The 24,323-nt window shown below is 36.4% G+C and overlaps 1 protein-coding gene across 3 annotated transcripts in view; it reads right to left on the reverse strand.

The window, feature by feature from the left end:
• Positions 1 to 967: 967 nt before the first annotated feature.
• The window catches only part of YAF2 (YY1 associated factor 2), a 70,082-nt gene continuing 46,726 nt past the window's right edge, over positions 968 to 24,323 (reverse strand). For all 3 annotated transcript variants that reach the window (XM_038577331.1, XM_038577328.1, XM_038577329.1), the window contains 2 exons: positions 3,606 to 3,758; positions 968 to 2,765 (listed from right to left, as the gene is read on the reverse strand). In XM_038577331.1, the coding sequence (XP_038433259.1) occupies positions 2,528 to 2,765; positions 3,606 to 3,758 (391 nt within the window). In that variant the 3' untranslated portion in view covers positions 968 to 2,527. The remainder of the gene's footprint in view (positions 2,766 to 3,605; positions 3,759 to 24,323) is intronic.

Below are 24,323 nucleotides of genomic sequence, written 5' to 3' on the forward strand. Positions count from 1 at the left end.
CAGAGCTACAAATGTACCCTAAGCCCAGGCTCTGAATCTTTTGCATATTTTAACATTAGGTGTATTTATGGAATTTGGGTCTGTTTCCTGGTTTGGAAGTGTATTTGAGGTAGGGTGAAATGAAAGCAAGTGAATTGTGATTAATGACAGGAAAACAAAATTTCAAACCAGCCAATTCGGTTCATTTGTCCTGTCTCATAGCGCATACCATCAGGTTCTTGAATTACAGAAAGTTGGCTGGTCTGGGATCAGAGCAAACATCTGATGTAGAAAATTCAGTGTAACCTACAGAACATAATTCTTTTTGGTCATCCGAGAGGGCGGGGAAACGATTTTTGTTACAAAGAATATTTTTGTAATGGGATTTTACCTATAAAGATACTAAAGGTTCATTTAACTGAGCAGCCAGTGTGCCTCATGTTAATTATTTTATGTGGATTGACATTTAATCCTCCCAACAACCCCATCAGTTAGATTTGATTACCATTATCCCTGTTTAATAGACGGCACATGACCTTGAGTAATTTACTCAAGCTCACTTAGTTAGGTTCTATAACAGGGATTCAAAGCATCAGACACTAGTTAGCACTCTAAATTTCCATGCTATACTGTCTCCCCACCTATACAAAAAGATGACTACTCTCCATTCAGGTAAAATCCCATCTTCTGTCAGTTTTTTCTCTCCCACAGTCCATTTAAAATACATCCTGAAAGAATTTGATCATCATCAGAAGACCCAGTGCCTCCAAAGGATAGTTTTGACTTAAAAATTAAAGATTTTCCCTACTACAATTATTACTTATAATTTTTACTATGTCTAAAATTTAAAACATTTGAAACATGTGAAAAACAGTAAAATATGGCAAAAATTTCTCATGTTTTAAAAGAACAAAACCAGTTAGCTGGGGTTCCATTCAAAGTATCTTATAATTAAAAACAAACTTTTTCATTTAACAACACTAAAGAATGAGGTATATAAATGTTTTAATCACAGACTTTTACTGTATGCAATTAACTGTATTTCACAACTAGCATCTTACAAAAAAGACAGTCTCATTGTGCCTGGAAAAAGTACTGCAATTTAACAGAAAATTACATTACCACGAGAAACCACCAAATATCACAACTGTCAGGGTCTACGATTTTTAGGGGTACTTTTTTCTGCTCTTCAAATGTGATCAGTGTCTTTAAGTGATATTCTGATTCCAAGTTAGGTTTTTAATTTACATTTCAGAAGTCTCCTAGAGGTGGATATATATTAAGCAAATGGTAAAAGAAGCAGGAGACCCTAGAAAAATTTAAGAAGTACTGTGTGGTTTCTAGGTTGGATTTTTAAATACAACATGAAACACATTATTAGTTTTGAACAAAAATGCAAAATCTGTAGTCATAAAAATATTTTATTGGTAATTTTACATAATAGTAAGTGGGGCTGTAAATACTTTTTCTATTTCAGGATATTGATAAATGCATAAACTGGCAGTTGTGTCTCAAAATAGGGCAGTATGATTTTCATAAGAATCATTATGTTTAATAAGAGGCCAATTATTAAACTGATTTAAGATTAGTCATTTCCCAGTTCTGTGCAACAGTTCCCATTTCTGTATTAATTAGATTCATACTTCTATGACCCTGCACAAGTTTGGGGCAAGACAACAGTGATAAAACTATTATTTAAAGTTAAAGCTTTTCCAAAATTGCAGCCTTTAAAATACATCAGGTTTCTTTTCTGTTTTTGCCAAATGCTTATACTGATTTGAACTTTAATGTTTTATATTATACAGAAAATACCAGTGTTCAATGACAAGAGCACTAAACCTGAATTATAAAGCTAAATAATCAATGTTTTATTGTTTACTACTCTGCTAGTAAACATTACAATAATGAACGTTTTAAAAGATAAACAAAAACAAAGATAAAACCAGAAACATAATTCAGGAACAATAATTTAGTAAAATGTGTCAAAAACATTGGCAACGGTTCATACAAATTCTTTATTTAATAACAATTTTTCCTATTTAACCACACCAAGTACCAGCAGGTGTATTTAAGAGGATAACCATTAAGAAAATCCTGTTGCAGCAATAGTTGATTAAGTTGATCTTTGACTTGTATACATATAACTATTTGTTTCACAATTCTCAAATAATACATATTTAGGCAGCTTGCACTATGTTATAAAAATTTAAATTCGTTACATGCCAATAGTAGAGAATTCAAGAATTATGTGTTAGAATTCACTAAACTAAAAGTGAAAATAGACTTACCAATAACACTGCATAATGAATAATTCAACCACATTTTCATGGCACCTTGAACTGTGGAGACCAAAATGTCAAGTCTGAAAATGTTTGGTAAGCATAGATTGCAATAAAGTCTAACAAATTCTAACAAATTTCTATTCTGTGTAAAACGCAAATTATGGATTGTGCGTGAATGTTTGTCATGAAAATGTGGTACTTCTTGGCATAATCTGTGTATTTGCATGTTATGACAGAAGTGACTAAGAAATTGGAGAAAATAAACTTTAATGAGATTCTCCATTCAATGATGAGGCTTCTCCTCTGGGTGAAGATGACCTGGACATTCCCCTCTCTGTATTATCAGAGCTAGAGCCACTCTGACTGTGTTGATCTGCAGAAGCAGCACTAGATGCAGGCGGTGACTTCGTTTTCTCCTTAAAGTCTGTAATAATGACTGTCAGATCTCCAACGGTAACTTCCAAATGCTGAGCACTACTCCGATCCACATTTTTCAATCTTGGCCTAAATACAAAAGATGGTAAAATTTTAAACTCTCTTCTCTCTACCAACTTTCAAACATATAATGCATAAATTGTGTAAGAATAACAAAATGAATACATCTATATTTAAAGCTCCAGATTCATAAATAACTAGCCACAAAAATATAATTAAATGTTTCAAATCATTAACGTTAATCGAACCCATCAATGATGAATCTTCTTCAACATGACAAACTGATACCCTGGAAGCAATGGTCTCTTAATTGTGCTTTTATAGCTTTATCATAATTTTTCAGATAGCTAATCAATTTTACTAAGATAAATGTTTTAGGAAAGCAATGACATAGTTGGATCACAGAGTAAGTTGGTAACAGTTAAGGCTGTGTTATACGTAAGGCTGTTATTCCAGAGATGTGCACTGTTAAAAGCATCATGATTATCTGTTCTGCTTGTATCCATGAAGATTTTAACTGCTTAAAGCCCATGCAAATATCTGTTCGGTACTGTGAATATCACTCTTGGCTTCATGGTTGGAAAAGAATAAGCTCAAACACAAATGTCTTTGAATCTAGTAAACAAAACAAAAAGCAAAAGCAAAAGCAAAAGCAAAAGAAAAAGTAAAAGTAAAAGTAAAAGAAAAAGAAAAAGAAAAAAAGCATCCTTACATTTAAGCGTATAATGGTGGCCTCTGTGTTTAATTTCTAATCTATCTCTCAAACTCAGAAAAACATGATATTTTATAATAAAGGAGCTGAAATCTTTTATTTCCACTTTGTATAAGAATATATCAATGTAAAAAAAAGAATGTTAAATGGTTCATTTTATTATTTCACAAGTGCCATAAAACACTCTTCAAATTTACCTGGTTTTCTTATGACTGTTCTTTTTGCTAGTTGTTTCCTTTTCACTTTTTTCTTTTTCTACTTTATCTTTTTTCTCTTTCTTTGACTGTGTAGGGGGCACAAACTGCTGAGTAACCTGCTGGGCAACCAACTGGGAGACAGGTCGAGGCTTCCTGTGCGCATGTTAAAAAGAAAGGTTTTTTTTTTTATTATAACTAAGAATATATATTCTTTATGAAAATAGCTCAAATTTTAGATATATGACATGATTTTCAAATAAAAAAATTCTTCATGTGAGATAATATGCAATTTAACAGATTTTACACACATACACACACAAATTATTGTCTTTCCTATCTAACAAAAAAGAACTATAATAACAGCAAAAGTTATAGCCCAAAATATATGGTCACACCATTAAAATATAACCATTACATAAATCAATGTGAAAATTATTAAAAAAGTATATCAAACTGAATGCTTATAGGGCAGCACACATATAAACAAACATGAATCCTAAAATTAAACTTAAAAATTTATACTGAAATAATGTTTACATTATCCCTTCTCTCTCATAGAAGGAAATATTTAACCATCCGTGACAATGGCTATTTATTCTTTCCTCTAAAATCTTTCATTTATTCATTTAATAAATATTTGAGTATTAAATTTTCTCACTCTTTATTGCTAAAATTTCTTGAGGTTCCTTATATCTCTAGCCACAATCTTGCCATGCTTTTTGTGACCCTGACAATCTGCCCAGTCCTTTGAGACTTGCCTACTTACTCACTTATTCATTTAAAAAATACTGAAAACCTATTGTAGATATTGCGCCAAGATATCTGAAATGTTGTTTGGCTTCACCCTTTGGTGCCAGTACAAAGCTGTGACTCCACTGACCCAGGGTCAAGGATCCCTCCAGCTTTATGGTAGAACATGGGAAGTGAGGTCAAGATTCAAAGTAAACAATCTCTAAATTCTTAAACTGAGAGACAGAAAGAAGACTGAGGAGGAGAAGGAAGAGAAGTAAAAAAGTAAGGGAGAGGAAGATAAACATACATTTTTACAGACAGTCTACAAAAAACACAGTAATTTTATTGCCTGGAAAATCCTGACCCTATTTCAATCAGAATTATTAAAGGATCTTTCTGATATTGCTGTTCCTCTAAAACAAGACAAAATAGAAACCAATGAGAAAATACTGCACTGTCTACAATTCAAAGCTGTAAGGAGGAATCTTTTGAAGGAGTAAGTAGGAAACACAGCATATAAAAAACAGGTTTCAGTAGATGGATAATGAATTTTGTTTAAAGCCCACAGAGCCTAAAGTACAGAAGGAATATCCAAGAAAGATGTTCAGCATAATTTAAGAAATAGGGTTGATAAAAGTATCAGAGTTAATGATGTAGACTAAGAGTCACACAAATAAAAGTGATATTTAGCATGGTAATTAATGGCTGAGCTTGGTAAGGAAATAAATTTTCTAAAGAATAGATTAAAACAATGGTTCCTAAATTTAAGGTACATCAGGATCCCCTGGAGGGCCTGTTAATAGCTTGCTTAGCCCTACTCCCAAGGTTTCTAATTCAGTGGGCCCTAAGGTGGAGCCTAATTTGCATTTCTAAGTGGTTTCTCAGTTAGCTGATGCCTCTGATCTAGTCCATACTTCACAAAGAAGCTTGAAGAAGTACAATATATAGGTATTACGGTTGTATAAAGTTTGAGATGGAGAGTGGGGAGTGACAAGGGAATGGAAGAAAAAAAAAAGCAAGGCTAAATGGATGGGAAGGAATCCAATAATGAAGAGCTAAGGAGTGTGACTTACTCTTAAAAGATGGGAGATTGAGAAAAAAAAAAAAGGACGGGAGATCACAAAAGAATTGAATTTTACAAAGATTACTGGCACCGGCAGCAGTCTGAAGGGGAAAGGTACTACAGTGGCAGAGAAATTGTTAGGAAAGCTACTAAGAGATTAGGGGATAAAAGGCTTGAACTAAGGAAGCAGCACTTATTTAAGACAGGCTAAAGTAGTAAAATCAAAGAAACAAGTAACTAATTATATACACCTTTCCCATTTCTTAACCAATGAATATTCCTCTACAAAAACAGAAATCCTAGCCCTCATGAAGCCAAAAAAAATCAACACAGGGTCTTAAATGTTGATAAATGCTATGGGAAAAAAAATAAGGAACATAGGGAGTAATGGAGGAGTTACAATTTTCATTTTATTGTCTGTTTCCTCTTCTAGGATATAAAACTCCACAAGGAAAGGGATGGTTACCGCTTTATGCACCACAGTATAATCAGCACCTAGCGCAGTACTAAAAAAAAATACTAGCTACTTAGTGTTTGTTGTTGAATGATTATATCAGGTTTAACAAAGAAAGATGTTTTTTAAGAAAAAGAATACTGTCTCCAAGGTTACTCACTGGCCAGGATCAACCACTTACTATACAAAAGTAAACAAGTAGTAGTAAGAGCAAGAAGAAATAACTTTTAATTATGTTGGAAAATGGAAAGAGAAAAGAAAACTCAAAGCTGTAGCAGGGTTAATTAAGAGTTGTTTAAACTAATGCCTAGTGAACAGTGAATCACCTAAAATTGAGAGTCACTCCAAGATATAAAATGCAATTGAGGTGTAGTCATCTTTGGTCTCCCCAGGTAATATGGATCTCTGAATCTCTTCCTTCCATAACAAATGAAGGTTTGACAACTTCCTTTATTATATTTTGTACTGTGTCAGTCCCTCCATCCTAAAATTTAATGCAAAATAAATTGTTAATGATTGAACTGAATTAAAATAAAATTACAAACATTAAAATAAACTTACATGCTTTTGAACCTAAAGGAATTCTGTTTCTAGCAATCAAAAAATCAATGTTATTGAGTAACCATTATTACTAAAGATATAGAATTGATTTATATTATCTTTATATAGTGCTTTTAAGTAAAATTGCATATTTTTCTATGTTTTTCTGTATTAATAATCTCAGTACCCCAATACTTTTTTTTCCTGTAAGATCTGACTATCTCAATCATGAGTTCTCTGATCAAGATTTGCAGGAATATAACCCTTGTGCTGTGGTTAGGTACAGAATATTTTTATAACATGATCAATCAACTCCCTCACCCCTCCAGCACTTGTCTCCAAGTAGTACCCATCTACTATGTGACATTGTTCCTCAACATCTCCCCCCAACTTTTATGCGAGAAAAGGATAATTTCAATTCCCAACTTCAGGTCTCTTAGAACTGTTGCGGAGTCTTTTTTGCGGAGTCTTTTTAATCTAACAAACATTATCTGTCCAGAATCTTCCTAGAATCATTTTCCCTTTTTATATGGCCCATCAATCTTCTGAAAATATCAGTAGAACATAAAACTTCATAAAGCCATTAGGCTGAGTTACATATATTTATAATTTGTTTTTAAATGAGTTATGAATCTAAAATTCTTCTAAGTGTTATTCTCTCAGGGGGGTAAGAACAAACTACTCAATAAATGCACACCATCCAAAACCAACACAGAACAAATTATTAGTTAAACTAGTCATGTGTGAGGCTGGACTCTGAAGACAAGTTAGATGACTACCACCTCAAACTGGAAATGAAGTAATAGTAGTAAGGGTCTATTCTAATCTGGAGAATGGCATTGAAGCACTGAATGTGATGACATTTCAGAAGGACCATATAATCAGAAGAGTATCTGAATAAAAGGGGTAAAGAACTCTCCTCCTGGAGAAGGAGGAGAAACGGAAAGAAATGGAATTTAGAAGGGTAGTGCTGTGAACCGAATGTTTGCATTTCCTGCAAAATTCATTTGTTGAAATTCTACCCCTCCAAGGTAATAAATGGTAGTAGGAGGTGGGGGGTTTCAGAGGTGATTAGGTCATGTGGGTATAGCCCTAGTGAGTAGTGCCCTTCCTTATAAAAAAGGCCCCAGAGAGATCCCTTGGCCTTTCTGCCAAGTGAGAAAATAGCTGTCAATGTGGAAGTGGATCCTTATCAGACAGCTAATCCGCCAGTGCTATGATCTCAGACTGTGAGAAATGTTTGCTGTTCATAAGCAACCCCATTTATGGTATTTTTGTTATAGCAGCTCAAAAGGACTAAGGCAGTTACAGGAAAGCCAAGAACAGGTCTACTCTAAATAGGAGGAACTGATAAACGTGGGTGTCAATTACATTGCATTCATAGTTAATAAAATATAAGCAAAGCTATCCTTCGAGCAAGCGTAAATATGAGACTAGTGATTTTTTTTTTAAATGATTTTATTTATTTGACAGAGAGAGAGATGAGCACAAGCCGGGGCAGAAGGAGAGGGAAAGGTAAGCTCCCTACTGAGCAGGGAGCCTGATGCCAGGTTCCATCCCAGGACGCTGGGATCATGACCTAAGCCAAAGGTAGATGCTTAACTTACTGAACCTCCCAGGCACCTCAAAACTAGTGGTCTAATAAGCAACCTTGTGTTCTTAGCGTACCTAGTGTTATTATTGATTTTGCTATTTTTCAGTCACCAACAAATTTTCTGTAGAGGTTCTCTTTTCCCTTAAGAAAAATATTATTTACTTCTGTTCTTGAGTAGCGGATACGTGTTTCTTTTTATCCTAGACTTCCCTAAATGTGTAATATTCCATTTCTTTATTCTCATTTTAATGATGGCTGATTCTCACTTGAAGATTAAGTGTGCTCCACACTGTTCTAGGATTATTCGATTTGATTCAACTTTGGGGAAAAAAGCAGCACGAAATATAAATACGCAAGTATATACATAGACTAGTTACTGAAATGAAGTTCTCTGTTGCTCTCTAGAGGCTGAATGTGCTTAAAGATCCTTCATTGAAGGCAGGGGGAACACAGCTTACCTTTTAACATATCATAAAGTGACTCAATACCAAGCCCTACTGAAGAGAAAGCCCTCATATCTCCAGGGGCTCTTAAGAAGATTTAAACTATGATCCTTTTCCTACTTAATGAGAAAAATCTGGAGGATAGTAGGAAATTTTAGAGGTGAGAGATTGTTAACTCAGTAACGGGTAGGGTGTTATTTTCAAGATATGCCTTTTTATGTTCCTGGATTTCTCATTCATGGTTTTGACAATACACCTGTAATGCCGAAGGTTCTCTAGTAAGAAGGACAAAAGGTCATCTAGTTAGTGAATTACCATATCCCAACTGCATTCTATTGTCCTCTTCCATGTACCTAAGTCATACCTAAACTGTTACTTGTGAAATATGGTATTCAAAAATTGGGGTGGCTTCATATGTCTCTATGTATCCTTCATAAACAGCTCAGACAGGGGCACCTGGGTGACTCAGTGGTTGAGCATCTATCTGCCTTTGGCTCAGATCATGAGCCCAGGATCCTGGGATCAAGTCCCACATCAGGCTCCCCGTGGGAATCCTACTTCTCCCTCTCCCTATGTCTCTGCCTTTCTCTGTCTCATGAATAAAGAAATCAAAAATTTTTTCTAAAAATAAATAAACAGCCCAGAAAGATGTATAAAATTTTGCAGGTCTACTGATTTACTCTGTAATTTAAGGAGAAAGTGAAATGTCAACAATAATGTAATGGAGATCTACTATTCATCAGAACAAAATATTTTTAGGAGCTGCTTAACTTTCTATGTGGGTGGAAGGCTCGTGGTACATGTTGAATTGGTATATGCCTTTTTTTTAAAAAAAGATTTTATTTATTTATTCATGAGAGACACAAAAAGAGTTAGAGATATAGGCAGAGGGAGAAGCAGGCTCCCTGTGGGGAGCCCGATGCAGAACTCCATTCCAGGACTCTGGGATCATGCCCTGAGCCCAAGGCAGATGCTCAACCACTGAGCCACCCAGGTGCCCTGGTATATGCCATTTCTAACTATGTGTCTCTGCCTTCTATCCCCACCAACCATAACAGAAATTCCGTATGCTAAGTATTTTAAGAAAAGGTTTCAAGCTTGATCACAATTTAGCTTTGTCAAGCTGGACAAACAAAACAAACAAGATATAAAATATTTACTGGTTCTTTTCTAAAAGAGGTAGCATTATTCATAGCTCAGAAAGAAATAATCTTCTTCATAACACTAAAGTACATGGTAAGGTGAAGCAATGTAATAAGTTTCAATGAGTAAAAATAACTAAACCTAAATTATGAGACTTGTAATACACAGCTAACAAAACCCCAGAAATCTAACCAAGGTAGGTTTTATAAGCAGCAACCTTGTTTTGCTCAACAAATTTACTGCACATTTACATGAGTGAGGTATAGGTAAGATGCTGGAGATTCACCACGGGTAAGACAAACAAGTCTGTGCCCTCACAGAATTTACTTAGCAGATGAGAAAGAAACCATGCAAAAGTAAACTAAAAAAGTAAGTTTTGTCAAAAGCACTAAGGAGGAAAAAACCCTGTGTACTATTATAGAGAAAACAGAATGAGAACTTATTATAGACAAGGTGGAAAGAACTTTAGTTCATGTTTAAATCATCAGTACACCAGGAAAGAAAGCCATCACCATGGGCCCTTTAAAAAAAAAAAAAAACTTTTAGTCATTTTATGATAATTTATATAAGAAAGAGAGTAATAAAATTCAATCAACATTAAAAATTTTACTAGGGCAGCCCTGGTGGTGCAGCGGTTTAGCACCGCCTGCAGCCCGGGGTGTGATCCTGGGGACCCTGGATGAAGTCCCACCTCAGGCTCCTAGCATGGAGCCTGCTTCTCCCTCTGCCTGTGCCTCTGCCCCCCTCTCTCTGTCTCTATGAATAAAATTTAAAAAAATTTATTAAACACTTAAAACATACTTAACTCAAACTTTTATATTCTGTAATAATTTGGCTTTGAAGGTATACAGACCTGAAATTTTTAATTTGACTAACTCATCTGCTACTGTGCCTAATCTTAGGAACATATCTACCTTGTAATACTGATTTCAGGATCTAAAACACACCTCTAGCAGATTTTGGCTTATCTTCACTTCCACTTCTTGCACTAGCATTATCAAAACATTTTACTTCGAAAATCTTAATGCTCATATTTGAAGAGAGGACTACCATTTTCTTTCTTCCAAAATTACCAAACATTTTCATTTTTAGACTAAGTATATATGTACCTATCCCTTCAGCAACTACTTATGAATAATGACATATAAATTGTGATGCCAAATGTCACAGAAGATCAAAGAATATACGTTCTTATGGGAAAATAAGATGGCTCAGGTTCATTGTTGCAAAATACTGCATAATAAAATCCTTTCTGTTGAATGACTACTCACATGAGAAACCACATTTCCTCTCTGTCCTTAAAAATATAATGTTCATGTAATGATTCGAGTTTTGGGCAGCCCGGGTGGCTCAGCGGTTTAGCACCGCCTTCAGCCCAGGGCATGACCCTGGGGACCGGGGATCGAGTCCCACGTCGGGCTCCCTGCATGGAGCCTGCTTCTCCCTCTGCCTGTGTCTCTGCCTGTTTGTTTCTCTCTCTGTGTGTCTCTCATGAGTAAATAAATAAAACCTTAAAAAAAAAAAAAAAGATTCTTGAGTTTGTGGAAAAACTCATCTAAGATATTATCAATTGAAGACACATCAAAGAACTCTAGTACCATGCCACCTACAGAGTGTTAACAAAGCAAGAAGGGATGTAAATTACTCAGTGTGAATTCCCTGATTTCTCTTCCAGTCCTAAGGTCTGGGGAGGCACTCTGCAGCCAGTTCAAAGACTCTTCCCCTCCTAGGCTTTGTGAGGTAAAATTTTCTTTTTAACAAATCAGTTTTTGAGATTTTGTGATGAAGAAGGAAATTAGAAAGACACTGATGAGAGAGGTTTTGAGAACTGCAGCCTGGGAGCAAAACCATTATGTGAGAACAGAGGTAAAAGGGAAGGTGGTGACTAAAAATATGTTGTTAGGGCTCTCTTTTTTTCAGAGTGTTCTAAAAATATAAATAAAGGATTCGCTACTTTATTTTGAAATTTAAAAAGGAAAAAAAAAGAATGAGCTAATCTGCAAAATAAATTGATTAGCTTTAGAGGTCTTCCTTCTGTGCAGGTTTTATTTGGTGCATAGAACAGATTTGTATAACGTGTTATTTCATATTTTAATGATTAACATATTTTTAAAAGAAACATGCATCAAATATTTATGGAGCCCCTGCAGCACCTCTGGGGAAACGTGGTCTTCCAATTCCTCTGTAATGCTGTTAATCCTTTCATGGCTGTATTCTCTCTCTACAAACTGTACTCTAATCCCTACATGAGAAGAGATCAGTATCTCACTTATTTGTGTATCTCAGCACCTACTATAGTACATCTTATGTGTCTAGATGCTCAATAAACATCTCTTGGTATTAATGATCATTAAAAATACCAGTTAAATATGATGCATAAATACAACTATTAAACAATCGTGGGAACATCGATTTGACTAGGTGCCAACTTTCAAGAATTCACTTTCTTTGGAAAATTCCTGGTATCATCTTCTTTTGAGCCATTTGCCTCTTTTTCATGAAAATGGAATGTAGGGTTTAATCTATATCTTGGCTTTCCATAAAAAAATTATTACTAAATAAAAAGAAGAGTTCTTACAGAGTGGTTTTCTCTCCAAAAGTTAATATCTTCTGTTAATATTGGCACTATTTGACTTATCAGCAAAATTCAAATATTAATGATATGCAAATTTTGTTACTGTTTTTGCAGCAGAATCACTGTGCTAACAAAATTTTACAAAGAATCTCAATACATTAAACTAAAAAAACCTAACTTCTATATGAAGTTGACATGGTGACTCTCCTGAATGCTCATCCCTGACCCTCCCAATTACCCCTGAGGTGTGGCTGTGAAAGATATAATTTGGAACCATTGGCCCAAGTATTCACATTTTACTGATGAAATTTACACCTCAAGGTCAATGTACTCTTTCTTCTTGCTATTTGAGGCTAAGTGCACTTATAGAATGCAAGGAACAATACCCTTCATCATTTCAAGAATCCGAGTGTTTTGAAGAATTTTTATTCTGAGGTCTAATTTTCAACATCAAACACTTCTGCAAAAGCCTAGAACACATTTTTCCCTAAACTCCTGGGAAGTGGCAGCAGGGGAGACTTGATTCTTTGGCAGCTACTAAGAAAGTCTTTGGTAAGCACAAAGTAGATGACTACATCAATTTAAGAAAAACTAGGTTAGAGCGTGCAGCAATTAAGTCTCTGACAAACCCCTCAAATCATTAAACATAACAGCTCACTTCATTTGAAAGACTAAGGACACTCTCCAGAGCTACCAACAGGTCCTCCTCAACTTTTCCTGACCCTTAGCCAAACAAGTATCAAGTCCTTTCAATTTTTCTTTCACATTATTGGAATAATTCCCCCTTACCATTCCCACAACTATCACTCTCATCCAACCCAACCCTCGCCTTCTAAATTCTCTACTTGACTGGCTTATCTTCTCTGCTCCAATCCAAGATTATTTTTCCTTAATTTATTTAACAAATATTATTAAACACTCAGGGTTCATTCAAATCACTGTTCCAAGCACTGGGGATAAAACGCCTTCTTTTACTGTGTGCTGTAAAAGTCATCATGGGGTGACCTTGATTCTTATTTCACAGAGAAAACAGAAGCGATTTGGTGAAAATTTCCACAAGCTTCCATCTGTGCCCATCTCCTTTAACTTCCCTATCCATATTCCCAATTATAGCCATGTCCCTATTTGCCTAGTGGATTCCTTCTCCAGGACACCATTCCTGCTACTGACTTCCCTCCTCTCCTGCTTCAGCAATACTTTCTTTTGTGAATAGGTAATTCCTGTCAACATACAAACACATACCAATAGCTCTTAACTTAAAAAAGGAACAGAAAAAACTCTTCCCTAAGTCCACATCCTTTTCTAGCCACTGCCCTATTTCTCTGTTCTCTTTTGTACTACAAGCATCAAATGATTTCTCTATACTTACTTTCCACACCTCCTTCCTCCATTCTTTCACAGGCTCCATTCTCTCAGGCTCTTGTCCCTACCATTCTACTAACACTATTACTTTCAAGGTCACCAACAATCCCTTTACCATACATACCTCTCATCTTACACAGTCTTTTCAGGTAGCATTTAACTGAGTTTATCACTCGTTCACTTTCGGCAAAACCTTCTTCATAGGCCTCTAAAACAGTACTTAATTTTTCTCCTGCCTCACCAGCTACTCTTTCCCAGTCTCAATTATTGGTTCTTTTCCTTCTTTCAAAATTTCTAAATTTTGGAGTGCATCAGGACTAAGTCTTAGATATCTTTTCTATCTGCACTAACTCTTGAGGATATTACTAGTCAAAGTGGGTCCACTAACCAAAATGAGACATCAGCACCTGGGAAACTAGTACAAACACAGATTCTCAGACCTAACCCAAGAACTACAGGTATTTTTTTATGCACACAGAACTTGAGAAATGTTATTTAAGGTGACCTTATTCAGTCCTTGCTTTAAATACCATTTGTACAATAGTTCTCAGTCCAGACTCCACACGAGAATGAACCAGCAATACACTTTAAAAAAAAACAGCCAAGGGAACCCTGGGTGGCGCAGCGGTTTAGCGCCTGCCTTTGGCCTAGGGCACGATCCTGGAGACCGGGGATCGAATCCCACGTCGGGCTCCCGGTGCATGGAGCCTGCTTCTCCCTCTGCCTATGTCTCTGCCTCTCTCTCTCTCTCTGTGTGACTATCATAAAAACAAAAACAAAAACAAAAAAAACAGCCAAGTGTCTGACTCTTGCTTTTGGATCAGGTCATGGTTTCAAGGTCATGAGACCAATCCCCACGTCAGGCTCCACGCTCAGCAAGAGATTCTCTCCTCCCCCTCCCCCACTGCTCCTCCCTACCTTCACACACAGAGGTGGCCCTTGCTCTAAAATAAATAAATCAAATTCCAAAAATATAAAAAAAATTAAAATAGAAGTATCTATGCCTAGGGGGAAATTTAAATTTTGTTAAATTTTATAAATAGAATAAGATTTGTAAAAATGAACAGCCACTTAAGAAAAAGCTAGATTTTTAAATTTATTTTTATTTTGTACTTATTTATTTGACAGAGAGAGGGAGAATGCACATACAAGCAGGGGGAGGACAAGGAGAAGCAGGCTCCCCATTGAACAGGGGGAAAAAAACCTAGATTATTTATTTATTTTAAGATTTTATTTATTTATTCATGACAGACACACAGAGAGAGGCAGAGATAGAGGCAGAAGGAGAAGCAGGCTTCCCACGGGCAGCCTGATGCAAGACTTAATCCCAGGACCCTGGGATCACAACCTGAGCCAAAGACAGATGCTCAATCACTGGGCCACTCAGGTACCCCCAAAACTAAGTTGTTTTTTTTAAATGAAACTACTAAATTGAACATTAATGTTAATAATGAGAGTAGTCCCTGAGTAATCTTTTCTGGGCATAAATTTTCCTCAAGGACACACACACACACACACACACACACACACACAAAACCCCTCATATTGAAACATGAAAAAAATGTGATCCATTCCACTCTAAGATACTTACCCAGAGACAGAAATATATAACCATACACAGACTTCTACACAAATGTTCATAGCAGCTTTATATGTAATGACCAAAAACTGAAAACTAAATGTCCACCAATAGATGAATAAAGAAATTCTAGTATGCTCATATAATGGAATACTGCTCAGCAACAGAAAGAAATGAATTACTGATACATGCAACAACACAGATGACTATCAAATTATGCTTAAAGAAGCCACAGAAGATATATACTTTATGATTCCATTTATAAAATTCTAGAAAATGCAAACTAATCTATAGAGAAAGCAGATCTGTAGTTGCCAAGCAACTGAGGATGGGAAAGAGGTAAACATGGGAGGGAAATATTGAAAAGAAAATACTGAAAAGAAATTACTGGTGATGATGGCTATGTTCATTATCTTAATTGTGGTAATGGTTTCACAGGTATATTCATACGTCAAAACATCAAATTGTATACTTTGTGTGTAGTATATCAGTGATACCTCAATAAAAGCTGTTCTAAAAAATGTTTAGCTTAACCACTAATCAAATTTAAAATGCCCGAGTCCCACTCCTGAGATAAATCAATGCATCCAATGTTAAGAACAACTGATCTATATAATAATATTAAAATTGTATCACCAGCCCCAATATCTCCCCTACACTCTAGATGCACATTACCAACTGCCTATTTACATCTTCATTTCAATGTCTAGTAACAATTCAGAGTAACTTAGCATGTCCAACAATATTTGATTCCTCCCATTTTCCCCCTCTTCCAGTCTGACAGTTTTCCTGAGTAAATACACTCTATTTTTCCAGTTGCTCAGACTAAACACATGGAAGCAGTATTCATTCTCCACCTTCTCTCTCTCTCACACACACACATCTAATTTACCAGCAAATCCTTTCCACTCTACTTTCAAAATAAATCGAGAAACGGATTTCTCACCAACCCCACCAATGCTACCTTTTAACATCCTGCCCCTGATTCCTCAACTGCTTGGCTATTGACTATTCTCCCACAAAGCAGCCAGGTGATCCTTCTAGATATAAATCAAATTATATCACTCTTCTGCTTAAAACCATTCAATGGGTTCCTCCTCTACCCAAACCCCTTCACTTGTTACACTCTGGCAACCAGAGTATATGGTAATTGAGAATAAAATCCAAAATTCTTGTTCTAGTCTGCAACCCTACATGATGTAGTCTCTCTCCCCACCTCATCTTTTATACTCTTCCCTCTGGAACCCTCTGTTCCTGTCTCTCTCAGTTGGACTGAGCTGCCACAACAAATGCTGTAGACTGGGTGGCTTAAACAACAGAAATTTAATTTCTCACAGTTCTGGAAGCTAGAAAATCCAAGATCAAGGTCCAGCAGAGTATGGCTTCTCGCGAGTACTCTCCTCCTGGCTTGCAGAGAGCCTCTTTCTTACTGTGTCCTCACAGGGTAGAGAAACAGAATGAGAGAGAGAGAGAGAGAGAGATCGTTCCTTTCCTCTTCTTATAAGGCCTGCTACCAATCCTATCTTTCACCAAATTCTTCTTAAGACCTCATTTAACCTAAATTACCTCCTAGAAGCCCTATCTCTAAACATAGTCACACTGGGGATTAGGGCTTTAACAAAATTCAACAAATTTAGTGGATGGGGTACAATTTAGTCCATAATATCCAACTTCATTGGCCTTCTACTCCTGCCTGGGGATATCCCTGGCTCTCCCCGGTCTACTCACTCCCTCATTTATTCTGGGTCTCTGCTCAAATGCCAGTTGTCAATTAAGTCTTTCTTAACCTGTAGTAGTTTTTAAATGAAACTACTAAATTGAACATTAATTTCAATAATGATAGTAGTCCCTGAATAACCTTTTCTGGGCATAAGTTTTCCTCAAGGACACACACCCTCACTCTTCTCTCCAACTCCACTGCCCACTCTGTTACTCTGTTCCTCTCACTATGATTTTTCTTCAAAGCACTTGTTTCTACTTACCACAATATAGATTACTAGTTTATTGCCTGTCTTCCCCTACCAGAAAGAATATAAGCTCACTACCATCCCCATAATTGTAAACAAGAACATTTTCTTTTATCTGGTTCATTGCTATTTGCCCTACGCCTATGGAATAAAAAACAAACAAACAAACAAAACAAAACAAAACAAAAAACCTAATGTGTTTTTAATGGGTAGGTGAATGTTAAACTCACCTACTCAAAAATTTCCAGGAACCTTAAGTGATCCTATAGTAGTTTTTCCAACCTTGGCTACATGTTAGCATCACAGAGAATCTTACAAAAATTACAATACTTGGGCCCCACCCAGACCAACTGAATAAACATCCTTAGAAGTGAAACCTGGTATTTTTCAAAGCTTCTCAGTTGCTCCTCTTGTACACAGTCACTAGCCTACAGAAGATCAAAGTGATGGCTAAATAGATCTCTCCAAATGGGACTCCAGGATCTGGATCTGCAAGTGAGGCAAGTTACCGTATTTCGCCTTATACTTTTCAAATGCACTCTGGATCCCATCTTTTCCAAACAGCCTTCTTTATCCACTCTCATCTACATTCCTCTCTTCTCCCTGAACCCCCTATAGCTCATGTAGACTGTGTCAGATAATCGTAATAAATACATATATAACAGCATAATGAAATATAGATTACTTCCATTTTTAAACTACTTTTTTTAATCCCCAAGTGCTATTCACATACTGGACACTGAATAAATAAATACATGCTGAATGAAGAACTCTTCTTCATAAAATTATCTCCTTGGGGATCCCTGGGTGGCTCAGCAGTTTAGCACCTGTCTTTGGCCCAGGGTATGATCCTGGAGACCCAGAATCGAGTCCCACATCAGGCTCTCTGCATGGAACCTGCTTCTCCCTCTGCCTGTGTCTCTGCCTCTCTCTCTGTGTCTCTCATGAATAAATAAATAAAATCTTAAATAAATAAATGAAATAAAATAAAATAAAATCTTTTCCATTTGTATGAAACCAGAGAAAGGGTACATACTCAAATGCTTCCAGTAAGAATCATGTAAATCATCAGTTATAAAACAAGCAAGTCACAGGGATGAAAAGTATGGCACAGACAACATAGTCAATAATACTGTAATAACTTTTTGTGAGAGATGTTAACTACATTTATGGTAGCAAGCCTTTCCTAGTATATATAATTGTTGAATCACTATGTCAATTACCTGAAACTAATGTCAATCATATTTCAGTTAAATTTCTTAAAAAAGAAAATCAGCAGGGTTCCTAACCCTGACCACACATTGCAATCTCCTGAAGAACTTTTAAAGCAATATACCCTTGTCTGGGTCCCACCTTTAGGGGCTTTGACTTATCTTGAGTTAGAGCCCAAGTATTCCTTTTTGGCTTGTTTTTTCAGTTTCCAAGGTGATTTCAAGTGCAGGGAAAGCTGAGAACCAGTCATTGAAAAACATCAAATTTGGAGGCTCTATTTTTTCTAAATATAGAGACTGGTAGTATTAAAAAATTATATTAGTATTAGTATTAGAGTCTGAAGTAAACAGCACTCATATTTTCCATATTTTATGATATGGATGTACTTACAGGTCTACATCATATGATGTGGATAGCATACTTACTAATTAAGATACCTATTTTTAGCTAAAAAAACTCTTATCTGGAGATTAATTTTCTATTTTATGGTTTACTTTTCATTCCTTTCCATACCTTTATTTATGGAGGACTTATTAGTAATAGCTATTTTTCCTAAGTTTCTCTCCTTCCCTTCATTCATTTACTCATTCATGAAAATGGCAGGCAATTATTGTATCAGGTAGTCTTCTAAATTGGTCCCCAATAATCCCTGCCTCCTGATATTCCTGCTCTTGTCTAATCCCCTCCCTAGGAGTGGGCCATACCTAGTAAAATACTCCTAACAAACAATACAGCAAAATTAATTGATGCTACTTCCAAAATTACGTCACTAAAAGACTCTAGCTTCCATCTTGCCCACATTCTCTTGCCTTGTTGTGAACTCCATAAAGTGGGTCACATGACAAAGAACTGCAGGGAAGCCTTTGGTCCACAGATCAGTGAAGAACTGAGGTCCTCTGTCCAACAGCCAGGAAGAACCGAGACTGGTCAACAGCCACCTTAGTAAGACTGGAAGTAATTCCTCCCACTGATGCCTTGAAATGACTGCAGTCCGTCAGAGACCCTGAAATCACCTGAGTTGCACCCAGATTCCCATCCGCCAGAACTTGTGAGGTAATTAATGCTTGTTGTTTTAAGCAGCTAAATTTTGAGGTAATCTGTTTTGTTATGTTATGATATACTAGTATATGTACTGACATCTGCTAACTTTCCAGGTAACAAGATGCCATTCTTTGTTACAGAAAATCTAGTACCCATATTGGAGGATGGCTTTTTGATACACCACTGAAACTTTATGTATTACATAGAAGTTACAGTACTGACTTAGCTCACCACCGGACTACAACAAATCAACCATCAGATTATAGCACCTTCAGTATGGGACAAGCTGTCCTTTGCTTGGTGAAGACATACCAAGAGAGAAATCAAAAACCACAAAGACATCATTCATAGTTGTACTCATAACAGCAAAAACATTATAAAGAGAAGCTTTAAAAAAAAAAACCTCAAAGTTGATGACATGTTTTTTTAAATATTTTATTTACTTATTTATTCATGAGAGATGGGGGGTAGGGGGAGAGGGAGAGTGAGAGGGAGAGAGGCACAGACACAGGCAGAGGGAGAAGCAGGCTCCATGCAGGGAGCCTGATGCAGGACTCAATCCTGGGTCTCCAGGATCACACCCTGGGCTGAAGGCGGCGCTAAACCGCTGAGCCACCGAGGCTGCCCTGATGACATGTTTGAAGAGAAAGCAGAAGGTACAAAATTCTTTTAATATATGGTATAGCCGGGCAATGGTATAATTTTAATAGCATACCACGTAGAAGAGTTAACTATTACATGTTCATGCTAGCAGATTTTTTGCTTTACAGTTAGAACCACAAATGTGAAAAAATATCAACCAGTTCTTGTTATATCATTAGAGACAACCTTTTTGGACAGAAGTGACCAATGACTATCATGACACTGCAAGCTACAGAAAAGTTACTGCCAGTAGAGTGATACTATATTAAAAACTATGAACTTCAATGTCAGCTGCAAAAGACGGGTTAGGATCAGCAATGACAGAATGCCAGCTATTTGTGTATGAAGCTTTTATAAAAGAGGTTATAACTGATTGCCTAATCTATATGTTGCTTTAGCCTTCAATGCATAGCTGGCAATCAAAAATACACCTCCCAATTCTGATTCAATGTTATCAGAATGGTCATAAGGTCTTTTCTATACAAAGAAAATTATTACTGAATGTATCGAGTTTCCTACCTTAATATAAACTGTTGAAGGAAAAAGTATTTACATTTCTTCAAGATACTGTTAACAAGGGATGCCTGGGTGGCTCAGCAGTTGAGCGTCTGCCTTCGGCTCAGGGCATGATCCTGGAGACCTGGGATCAATTCCCACATCAGGCTCCCTGCATGGAGCCTGCTTCTCTCTCTGCCTGTCTCTATCTCTCTCTCTCTGCCTGTCATGAATAAATAAAATCCTAAAAAAATTTTTAAAAATTACTGATAATATCTGAAATGAATGTTTTTGTGATTTCTAAGACTTGCTTAAGCAGTATGCATATCTGAGCAGTATATTTAGAATCTTGAATAGCATGAATATATTGATTCAGGGTGCAATTAATTTAATTTTTAGTTGAAGAAAAAGCCAAATAGTGTAGGGTTAATCACCAAGAGATTGACTTTCCCACTAAGAATAAGCAGGAAGTTAATAATACATTTGTCATTGCCTCAATCTGAAATATTCAAACTCTTAGCATTTAGTGAGGTTCATCAAGAGTCTGAGAGCACAAGAAACAGCTTAAGAAATTATTCATAATTTGGGGGTCATATTTAATCTGAATATCCAGAATTATCTGAGCAAGTCTGTTACCATTTCAGCAATTTATAATTTTAAGTTTGCAGCAATTAAGGACAAGGAAAAAAAACACACATAATGTAGAACGTAATCCATAATTCAAGGTCATGAGCACTAGAGAAAACCCAATAAACAACATCTCTTTCACAGATGTGACTTCTATAAATAACATTTTTAAAATACTATTTTTTATTACTTTAGGATTTATTAATTTACAAAAATTTGTGGTATGCTTATGTATCTTCTGTGTTCCAAGGACACTGAAAGAGTAAAATTCAATGGCATGTTTTAAGAGCTTGGTTCTGAAATAAGATTGCCTGGAGTCTAATCCTACTCTGACACTTAAAATCTCATTCATCATTTATAAGCCAGTAATTGTGAGAAGCAATACTGTGAGAAGTAAAAGTTGTAAAGATGAAAACACCTTAACATACTGTCTTATATGCAGTATTATTGAAGATTAATAATGAACTACTATTTACTCTTGAGGTTATTCAGATAATTGAGTATGAAAAGTCTGAAAGCTAATGTGTGAAAATAGCACTAAAATTTCATTAGGAATGCATCCTTTTTTAAAAAGATTTTATTTATTCATGAGCAACATAGAGAGAGGCAGAGACATAGACAGAGGGAGAAGCAGGCTCCTCACAGGGAGCCTGATGTGGGACTTGATCCCTGGACCCAGACCCGGGATCATGCCCTAAGCCAAAGGCAGCTGCACAACTGCTGATCTACCCAGGTATCCCAGGAATGCGTACTTATAACTCTTTCATACTTTGTCATTTTCAAACAAAATGGCAATGCTATACTCTAAAAAACCAATATGGAAAAAACTAAAAGCTATCTGGGCTTACTTCACCTCTGTGTTGCTCATTTCCAGAACAGAGACAACTGGCAGTAGCCTCAAAGGTGGTCCTGATGAGCTTCACTTCTCTTGGCATTCATACCCTTGTAGAGTCTCCTTCCACACCGAATAGTGCTGACATGTGTAACCAGAGGATACTGCAGAAATGACTAAGTGGGGCTTTCAAGGCCAGGTTATAAAATTTACAGAGATTTCCATCTCTTGGATCACTCAATCTAGAGGAAGCCAATCGCTATGTCATCAGGACACTGAAGCAGACCTATGAGGAAGTACACATAGCAAGGAATGAAGGGAACCTGCCAACAACAGCCAGTGTGACTACACCATCTTGGAAGCAGATGCTGTAGCTGAGTCAAGCCTTCAGATAGAGGACTGCAGCCTCAGCTGACATCTTAATTGCAACCTTATGATAAACCCTGAGCCAGAACTATCAAGCTAAGCTGTTCCCAAATTCTTGACTCATAGAAACTGTGAGAAATGTTTTGGGATAGTTTGTTAAACAGAAATACATAATAAATCTGTTTGCCCAAAATCCATCTAAAGAGAGTTGTTCCTGGTATGGGAAAGAAGAGAACACTGATGAGACAAAGAGGGAACAGAATGGGAATAGAGCTAAATTAAAAAGTGAATAGAACACATCAATGTGAAATGTTCAACAATGTTCTAGGCTATTATTATTTCTAGGTTTCTAAGATGATTTAGTTTTCTTTGTCCTTATCTATATTTTCTACACTTTTAACAAAAATGTTTCACTTTTTAAAATAAAAAAACAGAAATACACTTTTTAATTTTAAAAACTTTCAAAGTATTCATATGTATGGCTTTATTATATAATAATCTACTTGAAAATAACTGAAGGACAACTGCTGAGATCACTTTTCACTTCAAAGCCTTACCTATGTGCAAAACACTGTGCTAAATGCAAGAAAGCAATAAAAAATGAAGATAACATGGTTCCTAACATCACAGAGCCTCAATTTAGAAGGAGAAACAGACATGAGAAATCCAATAGTGGCCTAGAACATAGTATATTCTCAGTAAATATTTATTGAATAAATACAAGAGGTAGGAAACACTAAAAGAGCACATTCCAACTGAGAGAGTCAGAGTGGAAAAGAAAGAGGTCCTGAAGAGCTCGTACTTAAACTGACCCTTAGGTTTCAGAATTTCGACAGATGGGATTGAAAGAAGGGCAATTTTTTAAAAAAGATTTTATTTATTCATGAGAGAGAGAGAGAGAGAGAGAGGGAGGGAGGGAGGGGCAGAGACACAGGCAGAAAGAGAAGCAGGCTCCATGCAGGGAGCCCGATGTGGGACTTGATGCTGGCAGTCCAAGATCACGCCCTGGGCCGAAGGCAGGCACTCAATTGCAGAGCCACCCAGGTGTCCCGAAAAGAAGGGCAATTAAGGCAGAGGGAGCACTATGAGCAATGACAATGTCCAAAGGATGGATGGGTATTTCCAAAGAATTTTCAGAAAACCCTTAGTAAGTAATCCAGTATAGCTGGAATACTGAGATTATAATGGGAAATGAAGCTAGAAAAGTTGGAACCAGGCTATGGAAAGTTCTCTATTAAGTGGCCTAAAGTCTGGATTTCATCTTTAAGGAATAAGAAGCTATCACAAGTTCAATCCATAGGCTTTTTTTTTTTTTTTTGCCTATGTTTGAAATGTGATTTAATGAAAAAATTTAAAAATGGAATCCATTTTTGAATCCTCACTGCTGAAAATGAAAAGGCATCAGGGTCAGACCTGAAGCAAGGACAACCATTAAGAAATTATTACAATAGTTGAGAGAGAAGCAGTAAGGGTCTAAAGTAGGGCTTTAGGGGTTAAATGGGCTATGTGAGAGAATGTAAAGAAAAATACAAATTGGATTTGGAACTGTGGACAGAGGGGAGGAGAGTAAACAATTACTTCAAGGCTTAGGCTGAATGCCTAAAAGCATGATGATGCAACAACAGAAGAAGCATATTTAAAGTTTGCTATGTGGCCTGTGTATGTATATATGAGAATATGTATATGTGTGCATATATATACACATATATATACGTTATCTATACATAACCTGATATTTAAATGTTATACACATTATATATTATAAAAATTATATAAAAATTATATATAACAGGGATCCCTGGGTGGCGCAGCGGTTTGGCGCCTGCCTTTGGCCCAGGGCGTGATCCTGGAGACCCGGGATCGAATCCCACATCAGGCTCCCGGTGCATGGAGCCTGCTTCTCCCTCTGCCTGTGTCTCTGCCCCTCTCTCTCTCTCTCTCTCTCTGTGACTATCATAAATAAATAAAAAAAAAAAATTAAAAAAAAATTATATATAACACACAATATATTTGTAGCAGATATAAGATTCTTAGAAATACTTTCCCTATTA

This window comes from Canis lupus, chromosome 27 (assembly GCF_011100685.1).
Source record: "Canis lupus familiaris isolate Mischka breed German Shepherd chromosome 27, alternate assembly UU_Cfam_GSD_1.0, whole genome shotgun sequence".
Lineage (NCBI taxonomy): Eukaryota > Metazoa > Chordata > Mammalia > Carnivora > Canidae > Canis > Canis lupus.